Here is a 14098-nt window from a genome sequence, read left to right on the forward strand (position 1 = left end):
AGCGATTTTTTTTTTAAAATACTCGTCCATGCATGACTGTGTAGTCTGAGCAGCAAATTATCTTCAATGAAAAGTAATTTTTAATAGATTCGAACGATCTCTTGGAGTAGACAATTGAAAAATATGTTTTCCTAACTTTATCGCAGTTTTCCGTCAACACTGAGATACACTTGTTTATAGGATGGAACCATAAAGTGTTTATTTTAAAAATTTTACATCTTTACACATTTTTGCATCCAAAATATACAAGTGACGATAATTTTTTTTCAATGTAATTTTTCACACGATCTTGTTTGGAACAAAATAAGAGAAACATTATTTGAGAAAATGTCTTGCTCAAGCACCTAGGGAAAAATTTATAGACAAATGTTTTATGAGGTAAAAGAAAACCACTTGGTAAGTTTTTTTTGTAACTGTTTCTTTGATGTTACATTAAAACATGTTTTATACAAATTTTTTTTTTTTTTTTTTTATGACAGTGGCATGTATATAATTTTCTATAATCTGAGAAAAATAAAAAAAAAACCTTACATAACGTTGTTCAATGATCTTCCGTAGAGTTGATCAACAAAACAACGTAGCTACTCATCTGACGCAAATATTTACAACAAAAGTATCTATAATGTGATATCCAGTGCAGTTCAACTGGGAAACTTTGAACTATTATTCATAATAATATTGCTGCGATCGTGCAACCGATTTTTTTTTTTCCCCTCAATTATCGCAGTTCCCGGAACGCATACGCACCTACACATTACGATATACGTGTCTGACAATTTTAACTCACAACGTCTGCTGGTCTGCTAAAAACACACAACTATCGAAAAATGTGTGATTCATACGATTGACGTAACAGAAGATCTTTCGTTTTAATGGAAAAGAAAAAGACAGGCCCAAGCGGATGTGACTACAAAGTAACGGAAGAGGTCAGAGAATAAAATGCCAATTAACGGTATAAAATCCTAAAATCAGGTTCCTTTATGAGCAGTTGAAAAAAATCTGCCGCAAACTTCTCCAAAAAACCAATAATCATGCGACTACTTAGCTGAGGGGGATTCCCCGCAAAGTTAAACGCCGTCCGACGTTCTTGCACACGTATATTTTTGCGGAAAACCCCTCGAGGCGGGGAAAAAAACCGAAGCAGCACAGTCTCACGCGCGTGATTTGCTTGGCCTCATTTGTCGATCCCTTTCATATTCCGTAACGATCGCCCAGTCGGAAGAGCAAATATACTCGACTACCGATCTACGCTAAACTGCGTTAATTAGATTTCCCCGTGGATCGCCGAGATCGGCAAGCCGATCTTTATCAAATGCCCGCGGGAACAAGGCTATAGGCGCAACTAAATCGAACAATAATAACGAATCTGTACTACTGTAAATTCATAAACAAACGTCTTTAAGCATAAAGTATATGTATTCGTGATTGATCGCGAGAAACCGAATTGGCTGACGCACGAGACGACGACCGCAAGGATCGTTTGGAAAACGATCGCCAAGGGGCAGGTGTATGTGTACATATATACGAATGTACGATTAATAATCTTGGGCTGTCTAGCCTGTACCCATACCACTAGGTATGTAGCTCTGAACTAACGTGCCCGTGAGAGCGTGAAATTTCTCTGATTCACCGCGAACGACGAGGATGATTTTTCGGGTTTTCGGACACTCGAACGTGCAACCGAGCACACATAAAAACTAGTCGAGGCGAGAATTTCTCGTCCTTTCGCGGTTTGGATGTTGCGCAATCGCATATCATATACTTACCTACTGGTGCCTGTATCACTATCGGCTTCGTGGATCACTTTATTGGCGATGTACGCTTGTGACTTCAAGATCTGTGCGTTCGTACGCACGTGCTGTGCAGCGATTATTATGATTTGTTTTTTTTTTTTTTTTTTTTTTTTCTGAATTGAAGTAATTATGTGTGGCTGATTGTGGATTGGGACGGTAATTTCGAACGGTACATATGCTTTTTTTGCTTAAATTTAGTCACTCGTGTCATCATTTCGTAAGTGCAAAAGATTAACAAAGTCTAATTCATTTTTGGGATGAAAATTTTTTTTTTTTTGTTTCAAGTAATTCATGGATAATGTAAGAATAAAAAAACATGTGTTTATCAACCCTGAATAATTTAACATTTATTAAACAACATATTTACATTGAACGAATAATACAGTTGGATTCATCGTAATAAGCTTACTTTATGAGAATAACAGTAGTACGCATTTGTATGTCTAAAAGATATGTTTGACGTGTTGTTTTTTTTTCGTTAATAAATGTAATGACAAACAAACGGAATGTATACGTATATTTCGAAATTTTTTAAAACTCATTATTGCTTTGTAATTTAAATGTTTTTAATTATTGTCATTTATGTCTCATAAATTATAATATAATATTTTGTATTAGAAAATAATTATTATTATTATTATTCAACTTATTGCCATTATATAATACCGAATCGTTCGATAATAAAGTATCCAAGTATAATTTCAATCATCTGTCACTTAATGATTTTTCTGATTTGTTTTTTCGTACTTGGTAACAATACATCCAAACATGTTAATTTAGTCAGTAAGTTTATTTAGATCAAGTAATAGGTATATCCTTTTAATATTATTGACTTTATTTTCTTGTGTCACAAGAAAAGGCAACTCTAATCCTCAAGTGCGCTGATAAAATTAGCTCAAATCGTAACGGTAAAGATTATCAAAAAGTTTCGATGACATAAGATAGGAAGCAAATTTAAGGTAGTACATACTAATTCCAACAAATACTTTTAAATCTTTCGATTACAAACTACCGCAATACGTTTAAAGGAACATTATTCATAATATTAACTTCAAGATGTCCTCCTTGAAAAAAAAAAAAAAAAAAAGTATTTGTCATTTCGCTATCAATGATTGGTTTTGCACAGCAAAGAAATTTGTACTTTTTTTTCACCCAACAGCTTGTAAAGTTTTCATTTATTAATCATTTATGAGGTAGAAAATGAAACCTGATTTCCATGCTGATATTTGATACAAAATTTGTTATTGGAAAAAAAGATTTTTTGTTTTTTTTTTTTTCAACTTTTGCGCTTCTACCGTACAACAAAGTACTCTTCGCCAAGAGATCTGCTCCAAGGAGAGAGAGAGAGAGAGAAACCAGTTTCAACAACAATACTTATCGGTTCAACGATCTCTTAATAAAGAGAATTTAAACATTTACATGTACACGTATAGAGATAATAGTCTTTGAAGCATTATTGTCATTGGCATCGCGCCTTTGTGCTTTTCGCAGCTCGATCAACTACGCAAGCTTTGTATACTTTTTTTTCAACGGATTATGATATTTTTTTATTTTTTCTTCGCGCTTGTAGGACGGCCCGGATGAAGCTTTATCGGTGAGAACGGATATTACAAGTGAGGGTTAAGCGTATAGGCTCGAGCTTATCCTTAATGATGAGCACCATAAGTACGTTGTGACGCTACGTTGCGGCATCGTTCGAAAACACAGTAAAACACGCGCTCGCTCTATCGTCTAAAAAAAATGTCTATCAAACAATCGGCTGAATTGACGTCTTACGTACCATTTTTTATCGCTAAATACTATTCTACGAAAAAAAGAAAGAAAAAAAGAAAAAAAATCATTGACAACGTATAAACAAAGAAGCTGAAAAAAAACAACATTGATGCTTATTTCGTGGACAACAGTCGTACTTATTGAATCACTCGACATCGTGAGATTCATGAAAGAAATGAACACACGTAGAATTGACGTTTAAGGTAGGGGTGAAGATTGATTGCTGCTGGACGACGGGTCGATTATCGGATGTGGCGATGATTTTGTTTCCATCGTCTCTTTTTTCACGCCATCGATGGATGAGCCGCTGTTGTCATCAGAATTACCATTGCTGTTGTTTTTATTCTTGTTAAGTCCGGCTTGACGAAGTGACTCGTAGTTTTTCAAGTACTCGACCACCTGGGCATGGCCGAAGGTTTCAGCCTCGTCGATCGGTCGGTTACCCCATCTAAAAACAAAAAAAATATGCTTGATAAAACATCTCTAAACTTTATGCGTAAATGATTATTAGTAATGATTTTGATAATCATGAGTAATTAGATTTTTATCATTCGCTTATTTTATGAAAAAATTACTGAAAATTGAAAAAAGTTCATTTAAAAAATGAATAATAATTACGTATGTGGTTCAATGCAATTAAATTAATTGATAATTACGTGTTTGTAATTAGGATTTTTTAAAATATAAATTAAAAATTAATTTAATACAGCCAATCCTTTAGATAGGACTTAACAGTTTTTCAGTCATCGTTTCTTCAAAGTAATCTGAGGTTGATATTTTAATTGTTTCTTCAGGACCACTTTTTGCGGATAGCTCAATTAGAACTTATCTATGAGGAGAAATCTCAACGACGATCCACGCAATAGATTCTTTCGATACATCGGTGTGCAATCAATTATTTTATATGTTTTTTTTAATGAGTTAAAAGAATCGAAAAAATTCTTCTCTACTAATGAATTTTTTTTTTTTTTTTTTTTTTCAAGTTTTATTCTTACGCGAGCTGTTACGTTAGTTTAAAAAAAAAGCAAAATAATGAAACTACAGTAAATAAGACTCACAAAGTCTGGAAATTTTTTTCGATTTGATTATATATATTATAACCTACCTAACAAGTGATAAATTTCTCCAGTTTTTAAAGTTTCGAACATAAATATCGGGATGATGAATATGTTTCGAGGTTTACGAAAACTTGTATTAAAATCCAATAAAAAAAAAAAAAAAAAAAAGGGTCAACAAGTTTAATTTTCAATCTTTGCACAATTGTCCGAGTTATTGACAACACTGTTAGAAAATGGTGAAAAATCGACAGGAAGCCAAGAACAGTAAGAACAGGTATCTTACCTGTCCTTGGGATCGTGGGGCACTCGGCACTGTTCGATGAGAAATTCAACGCAGTCCAGATGGCCCTCGCTAGCGGCCAGATGGAGTGCAGTCCGGCCGTCGTAGTCCGACAGTGTCATGTCCATGCCACTCAGCCGGTGCCTTTGTTTTTTTATTTATTTTTTTCAATATTATATTTATAAAAACAAGGACAGGCATTGATTTTCATTTTTCACTCCCCTCCCCCCCCCATTAATACTATATGCGCTCTAAAATTGACAAGCCTGCAAGAGGTTTATCACAGTACAGTGGTATATTTCAACGGGATAAAAGCAAAAAAAAATTGCTCATCGCCAAACGCAACAAGTGTCTATACACCACTTGGGAAGCGCAATCCGAAAGCTAAAAGCAAACAAAGCTGCAGCAGCTGGAGAGAGGGAGAAAAAAAAAAAATTAGCACCAGAGCGAGTAAGTATTTTCTTTCCACGGCTAATAGCAAACATTGTCCAGTTGCCCTGAACGCCGGTCTACTCTCTATAAAGTAAGTGCGTGCGCAGTAACGTAAAAGTTAGGCAACCTTAGTTTGTAAGCTTTGCGACTCACCACTCCAGGTAATCTCGCATGCCGTGTCTTGTGTGGATTTGTTTTTTTATTTGCATTTCATAGCCGTCGGTGTCGTGGTGACGAGAGAGACGCGCATGATATGTTTAAGGATTGTCAGCGAGTGGTGTCGGATTCAACATACAATGTCATACACGTTTGTCGATTGAGGGTGTGATCCAGCAATCGGAACGTTATGTCGCACCCATAAAAAAGGGAAAAAATAAAGGGTGTGGTAGCCGTACCTGCGCAGAGCCGTTATGTCGCCGCTGGCCGCGCTGAAGAGCAAATTGACGATGGACAGGCCCTTGGTTTCGTACTTGTGCCTCCTCGGGTCCTTTTTGTTGGTCGCGTGCTTGAGGTTGTCGTATCGGTGGAAGTTGAACTCGCCCACCAGCTCCTCGCAAAATTGCACGCCCCGGCACGAGTTGCCCAGAGGATCCAGGGGCGGTGACCACGTGCAGATCCCCATCACGTTGGGTATCACCATCAACAGGCTACCCGACACTCCAGATTTCGCCGGTATGCCGACCTTTGTTGATGATTTTTTTTGTTTTGGCAAAATGGATAATGAGAAGTGCGATCGGTAAGGGAATCCCCAAAGATTGACGGTGTACGATGTATACCTTGAAGGCGAACTGGCCACTGTAGTCGTACATGCCGCAGCTGTGCATCAGACTCAACACGTCGCGGACGCTGTCGGGCCTCAGGACCTTTTCTTCGGTGATCGGGCAGATGCCACCGTTCGCCAGAGTCGCCGCCATCACGGCCATCGTCTCGCAGTTTGCCTCCATCGAGCAGCACTGCAACACATAAGATTGTCACATCCATCGACCAACAGTATCATTATCATCTCCTCCGGTCAACCAATACATCTCAAGAGGGGAGCAACACCGACGAGACGTTTCCCGGGTAATGGTAAAGTGAAAAAAAAGAAAAGGTCACCTGGAAGTAAAAATCCATGCACTCGCGTAGGTTGGTCTTCTCGGGGTAGCAGCCGTGCTCCCGCATGTAGAAGCCAAGGGCGTAGTTCCGGTCGGCGGCCTCGCGCTCCGACAAAAACACGGCGTTGTTGAAACCCAGGGGCTCCCCACCTGCCAGCCGCTTGAAGTAGTTCATCGTGAAGTCAAACTTCTCGGCCAGCGTCATCTCCGGCTTGATGAGGGTCTTTAACAGCGAGCACACGAGTATCGCCCCGGCGTTGATCATCGGGTTGTGGGGCTTTTCTGCGCACGATTACATTGTAGTCCGCGTTGGTAATTAGCTACAAGAGGGAAATATGGGGGGGGGCTTACTGTTGTGGTCGAGCACGAGCTCGTTGAAGTTCCTGCCGGAGGGCTCCTGGCCGACGTACTGGTGGACCACCTCGGTCCCGAGCCTCTCGAGGGCTATGGCGTACGTGAGGGGCTTGCTGCAGCTCTGGAGGGTGAACGGGATGGCGGTGTCGCCTATGCCGAAGCGCTGGCCGTCTATGGTGCAGACCGACACGCCCCAGTACTCCGGGTTCATGCGGGCCAGTTGGGGTATGTACGAGGCCACCTTGCCCTCGATGTTGGACTTGCACTTCCAGTAAAAGTCCTCGATGTGCTTGGTGAAGCCCGGGAAGTCCGGGATGATGAACTGGTGCCGGAACGCACGCGAGATCAGGACGATGTTGGGCGTTATGATCCTGCGGGTGAGATTTACACGTGTATTGGTTGATGGACATTTTAATGTGGAATTCGAATAATAATTATTTAACAAGAAAAATCTCCGACTCGGCAATACTTTGTCAAGAACTGTTTCAGTTAATTGTTTCGTTGCTGATCGATGGTACTAGGTATTGTATTTTATTTTTTTTAGAAACAATATATTTTACCGATTTAATGGATTGCGTTTCGAAGGTTGGGGCATACGAGTGTGTTATTATTATTATTATTACCTTCGGAATTGTTCGCGATCCAATTTTTGGGTCTCGTGGGATATGCCCTCGTGGCCGCCGGATTTTATGTGCTCCTTTTTCAAATTGTCCGTAAGCTCCTGCAGTCGGGGGTCGTTTTTTCTCAGACCAGTCGTTCTCAAGGCCTATAGGTATAAACATTTTCTTTTTCTACGTGATTATATGTTATAATTTTATTGTTTATTTTTTATTTTTTTAACCAAACGATGTGCTTACCGCCAAAAATTTTCCGACGTGAAGCAATCCAGTCTCCTCATTTTTGAACATGTCAAACATGACATCCTCCGCGTTGGTGGCTTGATCTTGGTCTCTCGTGCTGAAAAGTTTTTGAATAACCTCTTTTACATCGAGATGAGTCTTTTCGCTGTGAATTAAAATCAACGGTTTAAGCATGTACGGTATGAATATTTTTTTTTTTTTTTTTTAATTTTACTGCGATAAAAAAATACAACATAACAAAAATAAAAAAAAAATACAATAATGCTACACCGTAAATTTTAAATATTCCCGTAACCAATGTGCAATCGAGGGACCAATTTGCAGAGTAATACCATTATCGTTAGTAAATTTTACACCCACACCCACACACACAAAATATACGCGCATGATACTCACTACATGTAGTGGCTGTCATGAATGAAGCTGTAAGTGCTGTAAATAACAGATAGAAATCAGGTTGATTAGTTTATTAGTGAGCTTTACCCACGAAAATAGTTATTTTATTAATAAAGTTAGTGCTTGGATCAAAATGGATGAGGAGGAAAGAAATAAATAAATAAATAAAACTGTCGATACCCCATTTGGTGTGGGATATCCCTATCAGTGGACGACAAGTTCTCGAGCGCGTGTGGCCGGCAGTAGCGGCCGCACTTGAAGTCAAAGTCTTCCATGCGACACTAGTTAACGCACGACGATCACTACTTTTATATCACATAAATGTACTCGGCCCCAACAATGACGATTTCGATTTATCGATCAATCGGTACAATTTGATCAATTGTTCTCCATTGAAATGTATTGCGGGTCGCAAACAAATGCTGCTCGACGAGCCACTGTCAATTATTAGACAAGCTTTTGCTACCATCAGCGTTTTCATAAGAGAGTAATGTATTGAACGCGTTTATAAAAGTTGTGATTTTTTTTTTTTTAGTTTTACATTGAGTGTCTGATTTACAAAAAAAAGAAAAAAAATACATAGTATCTAGATTTTAGAATAACCCAATTTTTGGTAGAAAAAGTTATCTTTTTTTTTCTTTTTTTTATTACTACCTGACCCCGAAAAAACTCATTAAAAAAATATAGTATCAAAGTAAAACCAAAATTTCAAGTGGCGGAAGGTGTATAATTCGAACACCGCCCCGAAATTACTGCAGCAAGGGCTAAGAAAATAAATTTCTCGGTCAAATAGTCCTTTATCTAGGTCGAGGCCTACCAGCTGGCCTTTTGGGTTATTATCTCAATTTTATTATTCATGCATGCATGCACGCAAAGTTTCAGCACAAACTTGGATCAGCTAAAATGTTTATGTTTTTTTTTCTGATTCTCTTAGTCACAAACTCCTTATTTTTATTATTTTCAAGTAAAAATCTAAATTATGGATATACGTGTTAAATTTCTTCATTGTAAGCATGCTCCTTTTAACATATTTGCCAAACTCTAGCACCCAGTACAGTTATTAATTACTAAATTATGCATGTGTAAATATATAATTATATGATGGATAGTCAGAAAAAAAATAACGATTTTGCAATAAATTACCGTGACTGTTGCGCTCGTTCGAGCTCCAAGGCACTTCCGTAAGAGGCATCTAGATATCTCGCCGAGCCGAGTTTCGTGTACTTTGGCACGGCGGCCCGTTTCTGTAGAAAAACGACATTAATTTCAAGGGTTAATTTTTATGATAGTTATCGATTAGACAACCATATATACACAGTATTCAACAGAATTTACATACTCTGAAATTCTTCATTTGAACTTCAATTACAGTTATTTGAATACTCAATTACTTCAGATAAATGAAGTACTTGAATAAAATACTGTAACAAACATTTTATTTTAAATAAAATGTTTTCAAATCATTTTTTTTTTTTAATAAAATATTTTTAATACGTTTTATTTAAAATAAAATATTATTTTTAAAATATTAAAAATTTCATGAAGAAGATATTTTCGTTCATTTTATTTAAATCTTTTTGTTTTAAATAAAAAAATTTCATTGCATGAATGATAAACTATTTCATACACATTGACAGAATATTTATTTTTTGTATTGGAAATATTTTTATTAACATGCTATCGATATTTGTTAAAATAATTTCAAATAGTTGTAATGAATATTAAAAAAAAAATATATGTTTCATGTTAAATACAAATGAATTTTAATAACGAAATAACTACTGTTTTGTTAAATAAAACAGTATATAATGTTTTTTTTCAAATAATAAATTTGACTTTGCCCAAGTCTGGATTTATCATCAAATTCATAGTAAATAATGCGATTATCTTAGCTGAGGATAATTTTCATGTATTTATTCATTAAAAATAAAATCATTTTTATGGTATTTAAGTCTGTAAGTGAAAAATCCAAAACTTTCATACATTCTTTCACATTTCAAGTGCATGTCATGTTACAAAAAAAAACCAGGTGGCAGCTTTTGCCATTGTGGTAACTGGCCCTCTGTAAAACCATATTCCGGCCTTACCACGAATGTTCAAAAAATTGATGTCATTCATAAGACTTGAAATTAACCTTTCGAAAATTCGAAAAGAGAACCCAACGCGAATCTCGTAATCTTCGAACAGGAAAACAAAATAATTAGGGTTGCTCTACAGGATCGAAAACAAAGACCGATGGGATTATCGAGCTAGTTGACCAAAGAAGTCCTATCAATCAACCCCTAAGTCAAGCACCCTCGTGTATACGTTACAGCTGTTACATCGTTGATCCTATCGCCAGGCGATTCTAAGCGGAAACCCAACAGGTACAATTACAACCTTGTATCTACAGCTCGTTTATTTGAATCTTTTTTACACTTGCACAAGTTATTAATTTGCATAATATAATAACGATTTTCGTTTCACTTGCCAGCCAAAACGACAGATCGTATACATTTTGTTTTCTTTAAAATACCTCGCTAACCACAAAAAACGAAAAAAAAAAAAAAAAAAAATTTCCCGGATCGCTGAATCACGCGAGAGTAGCCGGCGTTAAAATTAAACCGAGGCAAAACGGTGGACGGGCAAAGACCGCGCGACAGGCATCAAAGTAAGCACACAAGTCAAGAGCAACCGTAGGTATAAAACGTTTTATTTTTACATCTTGGCGGACACACGGCCACTGCCACCACCGGGTCGCGCACGTATATTATATTATACACATCACAGGGTCGCAACCACGTGGAGGGACAAAGACACACACGTTTCACCGCTCCGTATGACATAATACGTGTATCACGTTGTTGGCTCTGCCTCGCAATGGAGCGTGAAAAAAAGCCACCCCCTACACGAGCTCGTGGTGGAGGTGATGATGGTGGGTTAGGACAAGGGGGGAGAAAAAAAAATCGACTCGCACCCTAAAAATCAATACACCGTCATGTGCAGTACGCGTATACGTACCTCCAAGTGAGAGTGAAAACAGCGCCTCGACCCAGTGCTCGTCTGCTCGGACGTTGATTTCAGGATGCGGAAGGCGCGAATCACCGCCTCCCTGTACATTGCTCCGTGACCCTCTCGCTCTGTGTATATTCAAAGCTCCTCTCGATGCTCTCTTTTTTTTTTTTTTTTTTCTTTTTCTTCTTCTTTTTTTTTTTAAATTATTTTCCTCCTCTTTTTTTCCCCCCAAGATCACAGCCAAGATTTACACGCGTGACAACCGTGAGCACGCGTTCATTTTCCCTCGGGGAGAAAAGGTACCACAGGGGGATTTAGGGGAGTAGGAAGATGAGGTTTGGTACACGTACGAAAAGCTCGCCCGAGTGCCGATGGGCACAAAAAGCGATGTCCCTTAGAGCACAACGAGCAAAGTAATACTAATCTGCGACTGCGGGTATACTGTAAAATAAAGCTATCGAACTTCACAGGTGCGTGTGTACTATAGACTGTAGGGGTAGGGCAACCAAAGAAAAAGAGAGAAAAGCGCGCCTGATGTGTGGCTGCAGCCTATGTGTGGAGAAACTAATTTCGGGGACATGCGCGTGAGAGCCGAGCTGCGTCGAGCATCGGTAAATCTGGTGGTGGTAGTCGGATGGTACCAGGGGGAGTGTGAGTAAATTTGAGGAAAAGTATCGGTGGTCCGAACCTCGGTTTTCACCGCAAAATTTCACCTCGACGAGTACGTGCTTCTTCGACGCGCTCCACGATTAAAATCGTCCGCTTGTGTGTGGCTGATTTATGGCTCTTGTCGGCAGAGTACCGGGTGTTGAGTTTGCCTCTACTGAAGAAATTGCGGAAAATTCGAAAGTTTTCCCAGTTTATATTTTATTCTTTCGAGGAGCAAAGTTTAATTGGAGCAAAGACATTTTTATAAATCATACTATGAGTTTACGTGACTGGTATTTCATTCGATTGGGATTTTCTTTATTTCGCACGCTGTATTTATAACTTACCGTCAGTTATTTATTATTTACGTTGAAATATGTATATGACTGCGCTGAAATTTTTTTTTTCATTTTCAATTTTCAATTGCGATATTTTTTTTGCATTTTATGTTACAATGGAGTACAAAAAGGCTTTGTTTTCGTTCTTGAAGAATTATTATCGCTTCAGCCATTTCAAGTTATTGATTTCGAAAGTAAATACAACAATAAAATAAATGATGTATTTTTATAAAACTTTAACCGATGGTTTTGTCAATTTTAAAGAATATTTGTGTTTAATTATTAAAAAAAAAAAAAAAAAAAAAACGAGTACGAAACATTGATAGTGTATATAAAATAACTAAAAGCGAATAATAGGTAGGGTAAGCTTGGTACCAAAAGATTTTAATTGTTTAGTTTGTTATTCAACTTTTCTATTTATGTTAAACTTTTATTGTCATTCCTGTGGTTGTAATAAAATAAGAAATTTGTTTGAAGCGAAGTGTGATGAAAATATTTGTTATACTAATTTTCAGATATCTGTTTTTGCAACTAATGTGGGCTAATTCATACAAGATAAGCGCGTATATGATTTTTTGTAAGGTTCATAATTTTTAAATGAAATATTGGCTGAGTTCTAGGGTTAAAAAATACGTACGATGTGGTCTAATAGAATTTTTTGTTTTATTTATGATACTCAAGAAAAAATTGAAAAATTAATTATTCTTAAAAAAGTTAGAATTTGTGTTACTGATATCATGAGTGATTAAAATTATACTCTTGTACTAATTTTTTATAATCAACCCTCGAGATTTTGATACAAAGAATTAAAATACACTCAGGATTTTTGGAAGTATTTTTAGGTATCAATATTAATATTAATTACAGATATTAATTAGATGTATTGTTTTTGTTCCTACAAACTACCACATTTTTATGAATTTTAATTATTATTTAGTGATACATTTTAATTTAAAATAAAATTATAAAAGTGTACGAGTTTTTTGAAAGTATCGGTGAGGCCGAATTTTAGGAAAAATAATACATTTAAGGAGTAAAAAAAGAGCATCTGTAAAAAGTAAATATGTATATGATTAAAAAATGATCTTCTTTCCCAGTAGTTGACGAATCATAATAAATTTTGGCTAGTTTTTTCCTCGAGATACCAGCTTCATCACGTGTACTGAATATGTACCTGATCGCAACATCTGCTATGTCCGACTATGAGTCCTACTGTAGCATCTCCTTTTGGTGGTATAATCTGGGCCTATTTTTTCACCTCCAATGTACAAAAATACATTTATATTTAGTAAAGTTAGACCGTGGCTTTGACTATGAATATTAATTATAATTAGATTGAGTGGACCTCATTTTTACCTACAGATGTGAGATATAAGTATAGTTATAGCTTACCAGCATATTATTCTTTGATCTTCAATAACGATAATTTCAATAAGAATTAATACTGGTGGTATGTGTAATGTTATAAATTTTATTGCTATTTATTTATTTATTTATTTTTTTTTTTTAATTTGTTACAATGTAATGTCATTATAATACGGCTTTTCTTTATTTTTCTACCATGTATCACGTGTTTTTGTTATCTAATTTTACACTTAAACATTAATTTTCTACAAAAATGTTTTGTTATGTAACAGCTTACTAAAAATATTCCACAGAAAAGTTCGCTTCTATCTCCCGTGTCTTCTTATCTTACTATACAATTCAATGAAATAAAGAACAATGTCATTCTCAATATTCAATGACCTATTATTTGTTCTTCTACATTATTTTGTAATTTAAAATTGTAATAAAAAAAAAATTTAAGTACACTTACACGATGGAATGAAAGATATCTTAAAGTTAAATTGTACAATTGCATGTGAAATATGGTTCTACGTCTAGCATTACGAAACTATCATCTTTGATGTTTCTCAATTTCTTAAATCGAAAAAAAAATTTTTTTTCTTATAAATTTCCTAACGATTCACATTTAATGAATATTGGTGAAAAAATTTACCAACGCCTGTTTCCGAAGAAAAAAACAAATGTTGAGTCTTACAAGTATTTATAATACTTTGGTTCAAATTTTTCTATTT

At 36.3% G+C, this 14098-nt stretch overlaps 1 protein-coding gene across 5 annotated transcripts; it reads right to left on the minus strand.

Moving 5' to 3' along the window:
* Nucleotides 1-2867: 2867 nt before the first annotated feature.
* On the minus strand, nucleotides 2868-11202 carry GLS (glutaminase). 5 transcript variants are annotated; one of them, XM_089593882.1, is made up of 12 exons: nucleotides 11041-11202; nucleotides 9184-9284; nucleotides 8041-8076; nucleotides 7642-7741; nucleotides 7408-7550; nucleotides 6782-7155; nucleotides 6432-6712; nucleotides 6113-6289; nucleotides 5738-6018; nucleotides 5490-5516; nucleotides 4908-5048; nucleotides 2868-4014 (listed from the first exon to the last, which is right to left on the minus strand). In XM_089593882.1, the coding sequence occupies exons 1-12, from the start codon at nucleotides 11137-11139 to the stop codon at nucleotides 3765-3767; spliced, it is 2010 nt and encodes a 669-aa protein (XP_089450008.1). In that variant the 5' UTR covers nucleotides 11140-11202; the 3' UTR covers nucleotides 2868-3764. The 5 variants fall into 5 exon arrangements, with proteins under 5 accessions (XP_089450008.1, XP_014211266.2, XP_014211267.2 ...); XM_014355780.3 differs by having other exon boundaries at nucleotides 5732-6018; XM_014355781.3 differs by lacking the exon at nucleotides 5490-5516 and having other exon boundaries at nucleotides 5732-6018.
* Between the last annotated feature and the right edge of the window lie 2896 nt (nucleotides 11203-14098).

The sequence above is a fragment of the Copidosoma floridanum genome, unplaced genomic scaffold, assembly GCF_036245765.1.
Source record: "Copidosoma floridanum isolate Cflo_tuat_1 unplaced genomic scaffold, Cflo_Japanese_pri ptg000020l, whole genome shotgun sequence".
NCBI classification, from domain to species: Eukaryota; Metazoa; Arthropoda; class Insecta; order Hymenoptera; family Encyrtidae; genus Copidosoma; species Copidosoma floridanum.